Source organism: Pteropus alecto, unplaced genomic scaffold, assembly GCF_000325575.1.
Source record: "Pteropus alecto unplaced genomic scaffold, ASM32557v1 scaffold109, whole genome shotgun sequence".
In the NCBI taxonomy this organism is placed as follows: Eukaryota; Metazoa; Chordata; class Mammalia; order Chiroptera; family Pteropodidae; genus Pteropus; species Pteropus alecto.
The window spans coordinates 6,552,137-6,567,872 of record NW_006494608.1 but is presented as its reverse complement, the minus strand read 5'-3'; the positions used below and the strand labels follow the sequence as shown (position 1 = coordinate 6,567,872).

The 15,736-nt window shown below is 38.4% G+C and overlaps 1 protein-coding gene across 1 annotated transcript in view; it reads left to right on the top strand.

The window, feature by feature from the left end:
* Positions 1 to 15,736, top strand: part of SLC26A4 (solute carrier family 26 member 4) — a 77,501-nt gene that overhangs the window by 52,191 nt on the left and 9,574 nt on the right. Inside the window, exons 20-21 of the mRNA XM_025041930.1 lie at positions 4,192 to 4,470; positions 6,478 to 6,867. Of these exons, the coding sequence (XP_024897698.1) occupies positions 4,192 to 4,470; positions 6,478 to 6,867 (669 nt within the window). The remainder of the gene's footprint in view (positions 1 to 4,191; positions 4,471 to 6,477; positions 6,868 to 15,736) is intronic.

Below are 15,736 nucleotides of genomic sequence, written 5' to 3'. Positions count from 1 at the left end.
AAATATTAAAAGCAGCAAGACACAAACAGATAATTCCATATAAGGGCAAACCCCTAAGACTGGCAGCTGATTTCTCAGCAGAATCTATGCAGGACAGAAGGGCTTGGCAAAAAATATTCCACAGGATGAAGACCCAGGATCTACGACCAAGAATCATTTATCCAGCAGAGCTATCATTTAGAGTGGAAGGGCAGATAGAGAGCTTCCTAGACACAAATAAGCTAAAGGAATTCATCGCCACCAAGCCAGTATTACAGGAAATGTTGGAGGGACTTCTTTAAGAAGAAAAAACATGTTACCAAAAACAGGAATAAGGAATGGTAACAACTACATTCCTATCAATAAGTACCTTAAATGGAAAAGAATTAAGTGCTCCAACCAAAAGATAGAGTGGCTGAAAGGATAAGAAAACAAGACCCCTACATATGAAAAGGAAGGAGATAGAAAAAGATATTGCTTTGATGGACCTAGAAAGTATTTAAGTCAGACAGAGAAAGATAAGCAGTATATGATTTCACTTATATGTGGAATCTAAGGGATAAAAAGAACAAACTGATTAGTAAAACAGACTCACAAAATATAGTGGACAATTTGGTGACAGACAAAGGGTAGGGGGTTTGGGGGGCTGGGAGAATGAGGTGAAGGGCTAAAGAAGTACAAATTAGTAGCTGATGGATGGTCACGGGAATGGGGAGCATGGCATAGGGAATGCATTTAGTATTAATACACTGCCTAGGTGGAGGGTCAGGGGAGGGAGGGTGCAATTGGGGAGATCATTTTATGAACTATATAGATGTTTAACCAATGTATTGTATACTTGAAACTAAATAAAAAATAATTAGAACGGAAAGCATCCATCAAGTTAACAATACAACAATGTAACAAATGCCACATTAATTACAGGAACTTCAATTCCATAAAAAAAAACAAAACAAAACACACACACACACATAATGACAAATAGCCAGAAAGAATGAAAGAGAGAGAAAAATAAAAATAATGAGGAAGGAAGGAAAAGAGAGTCAAAGGGAAGAAGCAGAAAAACAAACAAAGGTGAAAAAAAAAAAAACCACCTCACTGATGGCATTAGAGAAGGGAGAGTTATAAGAAAGGGTGGATTAATGAAGAAAGAGAAAAAAGTTAGGTTAAAATAAAAGGATGAATAGAAGAGAGAAGAAATCTAAAAGAAGTAGAAAGGAATGCTGAGAAGATTTCATAGTGGGTAAAGAAAATTCAAATAGAGTATTAATTTCAATACAATCATATCATTTAAGAACTCAGAGAATTTAGTAATATTTCCTCTCCCACACACTATACTATCTCTTGATTCTTGGTCCCCCTTACCTGGTTCTATTTTCTTCCCCCATAATAGTTATCACGTTCTAGAATGTTCTTTAATTCACTAATTATTTTCTCTCCCCGCCTCCTCCCCAATGCTAGCACGCAAGCTTCACTACGGCAGGGTTCTTTTACTCTTGGACTTATCCTAAGAAGAGTGAAGAGTACCAGACACACAGTAGGTACTTAATAAATATTGTTGAAGGACTGAATGTTGATTAAAGGCCACCCTGGTTTGAGAATGGCAGTTATCTCAGCGTATAAAACTTGCAGAGTTTCTTGGGCTTTTCAGGCCAATACTCATTTTGAATCTGCTGGCTGAGGTAGCCCACTTTATCCTTTTCTTCAGGAATATCTTTGGGCCTTGAGGCAGAGGAACTGATTTTGCACAGGATCTTCTAGCTTAAAGACCATCTCCAATGCACTATTCTATATTTTAGATCAAGTACTCCAGTATTGAGTTCCTCCCCCTTAAAAAAAAAACAGAAAAAAACCACTTCGGATTTTGAAATAATTATCAATTCATGGGAATCTGCAAAGAACTATACGGCAAGGTTCCCACGCCCCCTTCACCCAGCCTCCCCCAATGCTAACATCTGGTGTAACTACAGTACAACATAAAACCCTGGAAATTAGCACTGGCACAAACCATAGAACTTACTCACATTTTACCAGTTACACATACACTCATTTGTGTGTGTGTGTAGCTCTATGCAATTTTATTCCGAGTATAGCTTCATGTAAACATCACCATAATCAAGATGCTTAACTGTACCATCGGCACAAGACTTCTTCTGAGGGCCCCTTTTAAAAAGCACTGCAAGTGCAGATATAGCTCTCCACATCACACCACCCCAGACTTGTAGCTGAAGAGGGACATTCTGAATTGAAAGAGCACCTCTCATAATGTACTTCCTATGGCCAGGATAAGTTGAGCACCTAATATTTTATTTTAGAATGTTTGCAATTTTCTCCATTTTTATTCATTACTATCCCGGTTATAGGGGGTCTAGGCCATACAGGTCACCCTTTAGATGTAAAAGAATGGTACAAGTCCTTAACCAACCAGCTCTGCAAGTTGGCAGATACTTCAAGAGAGAGACTAGGTGTGGCTGTTGTCTCAGTTCAGGCTGCTATAACACATTACCACAGACCATGTAGCTGAGACATTTATTTCTCACAGTTCTGGAGGTTAGAAGTCTGAGATCAGTGTGCCCCATGGTCAGGTTCTTGGTGAGTGCTTTCTTCCTGGTTTACAGAGGGTTGTGTTCTTGCTCTTCTTATAAGAGCGCTAATCTCATCCTGAAAGCTCCATTCTCTTGAACTGATCACCTCCCGAAAGGCCCCGAAGACCACAACTTTGGGATTATGGTTTCAACACATAGATTTGGCGGGGACAGATTGGGTTCACTGCCACTCTCTTCAAGGCACCTGTGAACTAGGTGGCATTGCTATCTATACACTTGAGGACGAGCTCTGATCTCTGCAAATTGATCAAATTAGTCAACCCTACCCTTTCCAGGTGAATTCACTTTCCAGCTCATCAATTTGTGGTGAATCTAGCACATCAGGATCCTTTAACCCAGGAGACCCCAACCCCAAGACCGCAGACCGGTACTGGTCCATGGCCTGTTAGGAATTGGGCTGCACAGCAGGAGGTGGGCAGCGGGCAAGTGGGCGAAGCATCATTTGTATTTGCAGCCACTCCCCAGTGCTAGCATCGCCGCCTCAGCTCCACTTCGGATCATCTAGCATTAGGTTCTCATAGGAACACTTGTCCCTGGTGCCAAAAAGATTGAGGACTGCTGCTTTAATCCATTCTCCCAAGCCTACGTCACGTACAAAAGGAGGCCTGGGCATCCTTCTATACTCTGACATGGAGACTTTTTTGGGTGAATAAGAGATGTCTGGACCATTTGAACATACCTGTGAGCTTATGAGCTTTCTCTAGGAAGTTCTCAATTCAGTGGGAAAGGGAAGTGGTGAGAAATGAAGCCAGGAGATGAAATGGAGCCAGATTATGTGGGACCTTGTATACCACAGTATACAAGGTGTTGTAAGAGACGCCTGTGGTCCTAGCAGGATGTCTGATGCTTGGAGCAACAAGAACAATGGAAGCAAACGTGGACTTGCACATAAGGACACATTGCAGGGAGGGCGCATATGCCTGACTGATTCTGAGACTTCTTGCTCTAGGGACTAGAAAAAGATACATAAGAGGATAAGAAAAAGATACTTGAGAGGAAATAGCTGAGAACACGGAGGTGGCTTTGAGGCTGAATCTGGGAGTTGGCTGTAGCTTGTATCTACTAACCTGATAGTACCTATTACTAAATTACAAAGCTAGCATTGTTGTGAAACTTAATAAAAGGCCACGGAGACGGGGGTTGGGGATGCTAGCATTGCCAATCCTCCTCTCCCTTATCCATGTAAGTTAAACATTTCCAGACTCCGACTCTTCTTCCAAACCATCTTCGCAGCAAGTGGCGCCCAACGTGAGGCATGAAGAAGAGGGTGCAGAACTATGCTGGAAACCGAAGGGGTAAGTCTGCTCACAGGTAAGCGATACCTTCGGCATAATTTTATCATGGGGAATTCTCCGTCAAATGTGGAGGCCCAGTACATTAAGTTATTGCAACATTTATTGTTGTCTTCAGGAGTAAAAGTGAAGAAACGTCAATTTCATGAATTGTTTTTGCATGTAGGTAGGCATTGCTACTGGTTCAAGCCAGAAGGAAATCCCAATTAAATGCTAAAGTGTGGAAACAAGTTATGAGAGCTTTGCAGAGAGCTCATCAACGAGGGGATCCCATCCCTGTTTCTGTTTGGTACTTATGCACTTTAATTTCTCAGTCTTTACATCCTCTGCAATCTGACTCTGAGGGCACTGCAACTGACTTTGCAATACGCCAGGGAGGAATGGCCAATCAAGGATATGAATCTGATGGGTTTGTTGCCAAACAGCCCATGCCTCCGTTCTCTCAGCCTGGGTCGAAAGAACTTGCTTATCAAAATCCTATAGGAATAGTGTCTGAAAATGAGCAAGAGGAATCTACTGAGTCTTCATCTGAAGAGGAATGCGTAGACCACATTCCTCCTAGTGAAGGGCCATATCAGGTTCTTTTGGCCCAAGTAAAGGCAATCGATCAAAAGGTGAAGCAACTGCAATTGGGGCAAATTGGAGGATATTCTCAAGAACCTAGAAAGCCTTCTGCATCACCTGCGCATACTCTATATGGGGCTGAGCTGTTCCATTTACTTTTCCTCTCCCTCTTCAGTTATCACATGAGTTGACTAGGGAAATAATAGATGAAGAAAGTAATCGAGAAAATTTTCCTAGACGGACAGCTACTCCTTAGCTGATGGGGTACCCTGTAGTGAGATAGGCGTTTCCCCCAGATGCTCAATATCCTCAGGGGGGTATCAATGTGCGCTATACTCCATTGGAACATAAATTCTTGAGAATACTTAGAGACTCTATCAATCAATATGGTATACAGTCCACTTATGTGACAGGTCTTTTTAGTAGTATAGCCACAGAACAACAATTGTTAGTGCTAGATTGGGAGACTATAATAAAAACTGTGTTAGAGCCAGGTCCTTATTTGCAAATGAAAACATGGTGGAGAGAGGAAGCCCAACAGGTGGCTCATAGAAACGCTGAGCGAAATCCTCCAGGAGCTGCTCTCTCCTCCAACAGTGGAGGCTCAAGCACTTCCAAGCTCCAGTTAAAAAAATCCACCATGATCACAACTGTGGAACCTCAGGTCACCCTCGACATGGCAAGAAGGGAAAACTAAATTTTTTTCTAGATACTAGAGCTACCTACTCTGTCCTGACCCATCCCACAGGCCTCTCTCCAATGCTAACTACATGGTGACAGGAATAAAAAGTCAGCCCTCAAGGCAAACAGAAAGGGCTCTACCAAGTTTTGTTAAGTTCCCAACTACTGTCAAATTACAAGGAATCAACAATTAGGTACATTTATCTTAAATTAACCAAGTTTCTTATGAGTCCTCACAGGTTCCTTCAGAAAATAAACCAGAAAGTACAACCTGTTCCTGTGAACCCATAGAAGATCTTAAGCTCTTGTTCTGGAAACTAGATAAGTCCACGTGTCCCAGGAAATCAGGAACTTTTGTGTACCTTGAATTAACAAACTATCATGAGAAAGTAACTTCGTTATCAATTACCTCTACTATTAATTTTGACTTGTCTTTTCTATATTTTTGCTAAGTTTATATCTTCTAGGTTGCGAGGCTTCCTACCACTTCTACATGCTGGAATGACCTCACATCGTCTGCCTCTGGGGGCCTTAGAATAGGCTTTCAGAGATTTTTATTCCCAGTAGGCAGGGACTATAGCCCTATCTCAGCTTTGAACAAGTTACAGAAGAGAGACCTTCCTCCCTCAACATCCCTTTAAGATTAAGGGATAAAATCTCCGACGGAAAATAATGTAGGGAAGAGGCAGAAAAATTAAGATGTTAGTTAGGTCACTTGTTTTTGTTAAGTATGGAGGGATTTAAAAATGTTACAGAACCTGTGGATGACGCCTCTCCACCTGATTTACTGTTGTGTGCTACTCCGAAGGTTCAGACGCTTGAACATTGGGTTCAGTAGACTCAGTGTTGAGCTGAATAGGCTTGGGTTTTGGTTAATACTTCCTATGGAAGAGTCATTGGTTGGAGTCCTTCTGGCTCTGCCCGAGCAAAAAGAGAAAGTGTAAATTTGCGGTGGCACTGAAAGGTAGAGAATGGTTCAGTTAGCATTTCATCAGATGGAACTTGCAATAACAGAGTCATCTGGCATAATGGAGGGTTTTCCCCTCCATCTCCCCAACTACCCCATCAAGGGCTATGGAATCATATATGGAAGTTAGGGGCTGCTTTATTTCCCATGCATGCCTGGAAGGGTTCCATAAATCAATCTGGGAATTCTTCTCATATCACCTTTCATCAAAATGTTACTCATTTTGCTGGAGTGGAATGAAACTTTAGGTTATATTTCATGTGAAAACTGTTCCTTTTATACTTGTATTAACTCTTCTATTCCTTTTAACAAATCATACGAAAGCTTATATATTCTTAGAGCTAGAACTGGAGTATGGATGCCGGTTAAATTGTCTCAACCCTGGCAGGACTCCCCTGCCACTATGATATTGCAGCAACTGATGGACCATGTTAAAAGAAGAGCTAAAAGATTCCTTGGCATGTTGATTGCTGCTATTGTGGGTATCATCGCTGTTACTGCTGCTGCTGCTGTGGCTGGAGTGACTCTACATCAATCTGTACAGACTGCTGAATATGTTAGAACCTGGCATCAGGATGCTGAACAATTATGGACTTCTCAAAGACAAATTGACTCTGTATTGCAGAGTCAAGTGGCAGATTTACAGCAAGCAGTTATATTGTTAGGAGATCAAATTGTTAGTTTGCAGAAACGGGTGCAACTTAAATGTGATTGGAATACAACTTCCTTTTTTATAACTCCTGTACCATATAATGAAAGTATGTTTGAATGGGATAAAGTAAGACAGCATATTTTGGGGTATGGTAATGCTTCAAGTTAAATTACAGACTTACAAACACATATTGCTGACACTTTTCAAAAACAGCTTCCTGAATTACAGGGGATCGCAGTGCTACAAAGCATGGTTGATGGTATTAAAGATTTAAATCCTATTCTAAAAATTCATGGGTTAATAAGTTCATTTTTGCTTCTTGGATAGTAATTTGTTTGTTACTTGTTCTTCTTTGTCTAGTCTGGAAGAGATTCTTAAGAAGCCAAGGATTAAGAAAGACTCAGGCCGCTGTGTTCTCAGTAATGTTGAATAAAATTCAGCAAAAAGAAAAGGGGGGTATGTTGTAAGAGACGCCTGCGGTCCTGGCAGGATGTCTGGTGCTTGGAGCAACAAGAACAATGGAAGCAAACGTGGACTTGCACACAAGGACACATTGCAGGGAGGGCGCATACGCCTGACCGATTCTGAGACTTCTTGCTCTAGGGACTAGAAAAAAAAACATAAGAGGATAAGAAAAAGATACTTGAGAGGAAATAGCTGAGAACACGGAGGTGGCTTTGAGGCTGAATCTGGGAGTTGGCTGTAGCTTGTATCTACTAACCTGATAGTACCTATTACTAAATTACAAAGCTAGCATTGTTGTGAAACTTAATAAAAGGCCACGGAGACGGGGGTTGGGGATGCTAGCTTTGCCAATCCTCCTCTCTCTTATCCATGTAAGTTAAACATTTCCAGACTCCGACTCTTCTTCCAAACCGTCTCCGCAACAAGGATTTTACCCTCTACTCTGGTAGGAGACAAGGGCAGAATTGCTGGGTTACATTACCTAGCTAATCCAGTCAAATGACCTGGATACCTAGAAATAAATTCAGAAGGTGAAATTAAAGTAGAAATGAATGAAGCTTTTGTTGTTTAGTTTCCAAGGAGAGCGTAACAGATGAACACAGACATGTTAGATTTTGTGATTTAGAAATAGAAAGCTTGTTCTGTGGATGTGATTTTTATTTCCTTCGCTTATCCTTTTAAAGACAATTTTAGTATTCTATTATCCATAATGATATGAGGCATTACTTTTATAATTAGGAAAATATATGCAGTATTAAAGCATTTAAGGCAGAAATAGATACTGATTTGAGATTGTGGAGTTAATATTTTCTTATAAACATGTTGCTATTTCAATGTAAGAGTCATTGTCTTTTCTGGTTTTACCTGCTTGTAAAACGAAAAAGATTTTTGGTCCATAAAACAAAGGAAGAAGTAATCGTTTAATATTTCTGTTTAAGCCAGCTATTAAATGTCTGACAGAATACAAGTTCTGGCAAATGAGTGCTCTGTTTGCTGTGACCTTCTCCCAAAGAATTCAAGGTCTTGAACCTTTGAGAATGATGCTCTTCTCATTCTTCATCTCCTCCTTTCTTTATTGAGTGGTTGGCCTAACCAGAGACACAGCCAGCCACAGTATGAGGAAGCACAGGATGAAAAATCTATACCCAGGGGAGAAACAATATAAAGGCCAAATTTGCCACTTAAATAATTGAGGCTAGTTTCGCTTTTGAGATTCATATGCCCTTGTTTTTGTTTTTCAAGGCACTAAGTTTTCTATCAGTTCTTTGTTCATTCATTCAGCAAGTGTTTACTGTGCATCTATTTTGTGACAGGCACAGAACTAGAGCCTGGGTATACAGTGAGTGGTAAACAAAACAGACACAATCTTTGTTCTCAAGGAACTTTTAGTCTAATGTGGGAGGTGGCCAATAAACATCCCAATAGATATATGATGACTAGGGAGCAGTGCCACAAGGAGGAAGAGCGAGTGAAAAGCTAAGATGCAGATTTACCTGGAAGTTCTGGAGCCCCTGAAAATTCAGCATTCAAAGAGAGCCAGTGTCTTTTTTCACAAGTTTTTTTCAGAGTCTAAGTTCGAAGGGGACAGAATGAAGAGCAGTAGAAGATAATGTTTCTTCTCCCCAATCTTCACATACACAGAAGTCCTATTTCTGTTCTTTTTCAAAAACTTTATTTTAGCTCTCAGAGAATAGCTTGAACTACCTAGACTATTGTTTGCACTATTTAATAGTAACTACAGACTATTATACGGGAGAGTCAGGTTTTATTTTCCAGGAGAGTGAACATGTGAAGACAGGATGCTTATGTGTTTAGTCCAGAGCTAATATGTGATAGTCTTCCTAGTCTTCACTTATAGTCATGAAGCAGTTTAGACCACAGCTTCCTAAAAATGAGATGATGCACACCAGAGATTCTGTTCGCTCTCATTCTTTACAGGTCTAAGCAACTCTTGACCATTTCTAAATAATTGATTGAAAAGAATTTTTCCAGGGGTGGCTCCACAGCGTAGTGGTTAGCACACCACGCCCTGGGTGCTCCATAGTGTAGTGGTTCCAGACAACCCCCTTCTCAGCTGAGATCTTTTCTGTCTCAAGGCTTTTACCTATGCTGTTTCCTCTGCTTTGACAGGAAAGTCAGGTTTTATTTTCCAGGACAGAGAACATGTGAAGTGGTTCCATTGTGTAGTGGTTAGCACACCAGGCCCTGGGTGCATGCCATGAGCATGTGGGAGGAGATGCCCCGCCTTCAGAGATCCAATTCTTAAGGGGAAACAGTAACATCCATAGGTCAGGGGTGGAAGTGGGGCAGGAAGGGAATTGAAGAGCAGGGCGGGAAGAATTTTTCTAACAAGAAAATTTTAAGCTTAGGAAATTTTATTTTTATAAATACCAGATTATTGTTATATTAAATCACTGGTGATTTTGAAGATGGCAATTTATGTTAGCAAGTTAACTAAGTATTTCATTCAAGGGAATCTATATAAGAGGATATCTTGAGTTGAATAGTATTGACATGACTAGGAACAAAAACATCTGAGAATAATGTGATATTAAAAGGTGACACTTGAGCACAACTGTTGCTCAGGAATTTTAACTTTAAAAAAGAAAGATTTATATCAATACGGTGTCAGGGAAGGGAAGGAGTTCAATTATGCATGGCATCTGTAATTTAAGTTTGTAAGAATAACTCATATGACAGTTTAAGCTATTTTTTATACTCTAATTGAATTATTTAATTTTCATTTTTTGAACTATTAGTTACCACTGTCATTTCTTCAGCTATGAATATGTGACCAATATTGGGGAGATAGAACTCACTTTGTTTTATATTGTGTGCTGTTAAAACAGTAAATTACTTTGTGATTCTGAGCCAATTTTCTATTAGACAAAAACCTGATGTGGGGTCTAGATAGATGACTTTTCCGTACCATATTGTACTCTTAGAAATATGTATGCTAGGAAAACATGCATGCTTTCAAATAGTAAAGGGAAGGGCTATCTAACCTTAGAATCACTTTTAATAAGAGTTGTATGGTAAATTATTAAAAGGCGAGTGTAAATATTTTTTAAGTCTACCAAGGTTCTTACTTGGAAGTGTAGTTTTGCCATTTCCCTTGTTTAAGAGAGTAGTAGTTCTGTGTTTATGAAGGATCTGCCTGCTTACTCCAGAAGTGCTAGGAAAAGTAGGGTCCTCCCAGATATCTTGAGAACACTGGTAGCCTTATGGAGACTAAATCCACACTTTCTTTAAAGAAAATGATGCAGATCAAGTACTATTCTATCATAGAAAAAAATCAAATACTCATAAGTATATACAAACATATGTGAATATCTACATATGGGGATGTTTGTATGTGTGGTTGTAAAACTTATGAACAAGTGGCCATCCTTGGACAGCAGATCACATGTGAATAGGTTGTGAATTACTATGAAAAAACAGCAAACTGCTGTAGTTTTTCCATTTCTACTGTATCTCATTTGCAACCTATATTTAATAAACTTTTTATGTAAACTTTTTATTTAAATGTAAAAAAAAATATGACTTTTTGTGGTAGAGGCTTCAAAGTAACAAATGGAAAGCATTCTGTCATAGAATAACAGGGCAGATAGACTATGCACTCTCTGAGGAGGAAATATTTAAGAAGAGAATTAGTATGCACAGACCTGGGGGAAAACTGTCAAAGCAGAGGAAATAGTATAGGTAAAAGCCTTGAGACAGAAAAGATCTCAGTTGAGAAGCGGGTTGTCTGGAATTGAAAGATCAGCAGGACTGAGGACATTGCCAATGCAGTGTCCTAAAAATTAAGTTTTTAATGGAAAGCAGTTGAAAGGCTTTTAAACTGGGAAAAATATGGCCAGTTTTGAGTTTTCAGATTACTTTGAGAAGATACACAGACTTGTTTGTTTCTATGTGCAGAGAGTAGCTGTCAAGGGATGTACAGCATCTGATCATTCGGGTTGCTTACAGGAAGAGAAACTGGGTGGCTGGGGGATGGGCAGGAGGCAGAAGTTCTACTGTAGACCTTTTACTAACTTCTGATTTTGAAGGTATATATATTCCAAGACTGGAAGCAGGAACATAAAGAAGACTATTGCTGATGTCCAGGACAAATTTGAGACATACTTAGAAAAACCTGAGTGATCAGCTTGTAGGAGCCAGCCAGAGGGAGGAATTAAAATGATCCCTGTTTCTGGTTTTGGGATTGAGCAACTAAGTGGATGGTGATGAGAATGGACACTGGGGAGAGTTGAAGAGGGACTGTCTGGGGATATTGGCAGCTCCAGAATGTCTACTCAGAATAGGCTGAGAGGTGGCCAGCTAGTTGGAAGTAGGCGCTGGAAGAGATTTGTCTTAAATATTCATTTGCATACATTTATATCAGGATTTGTTTGATTAAAAACATACACCTTAGAAATAAAATGCAAATCTTCAGTGACTTATACAACAAAGGTTTTTTTCTTCTATCTTTTTGTTTTTCTTCTTGCTCCAAGTTTGCCTTGGGTCCAAATGACTCTCTGGGCAATTTTCTTCCATGTAATGGCTCAGTGTTCTAAGCTGTTTTGATCTCAGGTATCTACATTGCAACAGATGATAACCCTGGAACAAAGAAAGGGTAAAGAAAAAAAGAGAAAAAAAAGGACAGCGAGGTGAATTGTGCGCCTGCTCTTAAGTATTTCCATCCGGAGCAATGTGTCTAATTTTCGCTCACATTTCAGTGGCCAGAGTAGGTGCCATAGCCAGGTCTAACTTCAAGGATGTGGATAAATAAAATCCTCCGAAATGTTTAGGACAGGAAGGAGAGCTATAAGTATTGGTGTACTCTAGTAATGTTTATAATGTTACTTCACATAAGAATGAAAACTTCAAAAGTCTATATCAAAGAATGGGGCAGCAGTTATGAAGAGAGGTAGAACTTCCACCATCAATGACCAATGCCTACATCCCCACTCCCAGTGTCATGTTTCTTATCTTTTTTTTGGGGGGGGAGGGTTAATGTTTTATTTTATTATTTAAGTATACAGTACATTTGTTAGACATTTATATAGTTTATGAAATGACCCCTATGATTACTCTATCTTCCCTCTGGCTGTACAGCTAGCCATTACATTACTGCTGACTGCATTCCCTATGTCACGCTCCCCATCCCTGTGGCCATCTATCAACTACTAATTTGTACTTCTTTAACCCTGTATCGCTTTCTCTCTGCCCCCTACCACCGTCCCCTCTGGCCATCTCCAGATTGCCCTCTACATTTGTGAGTCTGTTTTGGATTAGTTTATTCTTTTTGTTCCTTAGATTCTGCATATGAGTGAAATCATATGGTATTTATCTTTGACTTATTTCGCTTAGCTTAATAACCTCTAGGTCCATTCATGTATTGCAAATGGTAGAATTTCATTTTTTTTTTTTTTTTTTTTTTACAGCTGAGTAATATCCTGTTGTCTATATGAACCATAACTTTATCTAATAGTCTGGTGACTTAGGTCGCTTCTATATCTTGGCTATTGTAAACAGTGCTGCCGTGAACATACAGATACATAGATCTTTATGAATTATTGTTTTGGTTTTCTTTCGATAAATACCCAGAAGTGCAATTGCTGGGTCAAAAGGTAGATCCATTTTTAATATTTTGAGGAACCTCTTGACGATTTTCCATAGTGGCTATACCAATATGCAATCCCACCAACAGTGTGTGAGAGTTCTCTTTTCTCTACATCCTCGCCAGCACTTGTTGTTTTTTGATTTATTGATGATAGCCATTCTGACAGGTGTGAGCTGATATCTCATTGTGGTTTTAATTTGCATTTCCCTGATGATTAATGACCTTAAGCATTTTTTCATATGTCTACTGGTCATCTGTATTTCCTCTTTGGAGAAATATCTGTTCAGGTCTTCTCCCCATTTTTAAATTGGATTGTTTGTTTTTTCGTTGTTGAGTTGTATGAGTTCTTTATATATTTTGTATATTAAGCCTTTATCAGATGTATTGAATTGAATATCTTCTCCCATTCAGTAGGATATCTTTTCGTTTTGTTGATGGTTTCTTTTGCTGTGCAAAAACTTTTTAGTTTGATGTAGTCCCACTTATTTTTTCTTTTGTTTTCCTTGCCTGAAGAGCTATGTCTGAAAATACTAATAGCAATATCAGAGAGATTACTGCCTATATTTTCTTCTGGATGTCTTATGGTTTTGGGTCTTACATTTAAGTCTTTAATCCATTTTGAGTCTATTCTTGTATATGGTGTAAGGAGGTGGTTTGGTTTCATTTTTTTGCATGTATCTGTCCCATTTCCCAACACCATTTATTGACGAGACTGTCTTTACCTCATTGTATATTCTTGCATCCTTCATCATATATTAAATGAGCATATAGACATGGATTTATTTCTGGGCTCTCTATTCTGGTCCATTGATCAATGTATCTATTTTTATGACAGTACTGTACTGTTTCAGTTACTGTAGATTTGTAGTGTGATACTTCTAATTTTGTTCTTCTCTCTCAAGATTTCTGTGGCTATTTGGGATCTTTTATGGTTCCATATAAATTTTAAGATTATTTGTTTTAGCACTCTGAAGAATGCCATTGGTATTTTGATAGGGATTGTATTCAATCTATAGATTGCTTTGGGTTGTATGGCCATTTTAATGATGTTGATTCTTCCTACCCATGAGCACAGTATATGCTTCCATTATTTGTATCTTCTTCAATTTCTTTTTCTCAATGACTTATAATTTTCTGAGGTCTTTTCCTCATTTGTTAATTTGATTCCTAGGTATTTTATTGTCTTTGATGTGACTGTAAATGGGATTGTTCTCTTAATTTCTCTTTCTGAAAGTTCATCTTTGGTGTATAAGAATGTAACTGACTTCTGAATATTAATTTTGTATCCTGCTACTTCACAGAATTCATTGATCAAAAATTCTAACAGTTTTTGGATAGAATCTTTAAGGTTCTTTATATACAGTAGCATGTCATCTGCAAATAATAAGTTTATTACTTCCTTTCTAATTTGGAAACCTTTTTATGTCTCTTTCTCGTGTTATTGCTGTGGTTGACTTCCACTACAACATTGAACAGGAGTGGTAAAAGTGAGTATCCTTGTCTTGTTCCTGATCTTAAGGAAAACACTTTTAGCCTTTCCCCATTGAGTATGATACTAGCTGTAGGTATGTCATATATGCCCTTTATTATGTTCCCTCTATTTCCACTTTGCTGAGATTTTTAACATAAATGATCCTAGATATTGTCAAATGCTTTTTCTGCATCTATTGATATGATCATATGATCTTTATCTTTCAATTTGTTAATGTAGTGTATCGCATTAATTAATTTGAGAATATTGTACCAACCTTGTATCCCAGGAATAAATCCAACTCGATCACAGTATATGACATTTTTAATGTATTGCTGAATTTGGTTTGCTAATATTTTGTTGAGGATTTTTGCATCAATGTTCATAAAAGATATCAACCTATAGTGTTTTTTTTGTAATGTCTTTGGTTTGGAATTAACATAATGGTGGCCTCATAAAAGGAATTAGGGAGTCTTCCCTCTTCTTGAATTTTTTGGAATAGTTTGAGAAGAACAGGTGTCGATTCTTCTTTGAATGTTTGGTAGGATTTGCCTATGAAACCATCTGGTCCAGGACTTTTATTTTTTGGGAGTTTTTCATTACTGATTCAATTTCGTTGGTGGTAATTGGTTGGTTCAGATTTTCTGTTTCTTCTTGACTCAGTCTTGGGAAATTGTATGTTCTTAGGAATGTACCCATTTCTTCCAGATTGGCATATAATTGCTTGTAGTATTTTCTTAGGATTCTTTGTATTTCTGTGGAGTCCATACTTACTTCTCCTCTTTCATTTCTGATTTTGAGTCCTCTATTTTTTCCTTGATGAGTCTGGTTAAGGATTTATCAATTTTGTTTATCCTTTCAGAGAATGAGCTCTTGGTTTCATTAATCTTTTGTATTGTTTTTCTAGATTCTATTTCACCTATTTCTGCTCTCATCTTTTATTATTTCCTAACTTCTACTCACTTTGGAGTTTGTTTGTTGTTCTTTTTTTAGTTCTTTTAAGTGTAAGGTTACATTGTTTATTTGAGCTTTTTCTTGCTTCTTGAAGTAAGCCTGTATTGCTATGAATTTCTCTCTTAAGATTGCTTTCGCTGTGTCCCACAGATTTTGAATCATTGTGTTTTCATTTTCATTTGTCTCTGGGTATCTTTTAATTTCTTCCTTGATCTCATTGTTAACCCATTCACTGTTTAGTAGTATGTTACTTAGCCTGCATGTATTTGTGTATTTTTCAGTTTTTTTCTTGTAGTTGATTTCTAGTTTCATACCATGTGATCGGAGAAGATGGTTGATATGATTGCAATCTTCTTAAATGTACTGATACTTGTTTGTGGCCTAACATGTGGTCTATCCTGGAAAATGTTCCATGTGCACTTGAGAAGAATATATATTTTGCGGCTTTGGGATGAAATGCTCTGAAAGTATCTAGTAAAACCATCTGGTCTAGTGTCTCT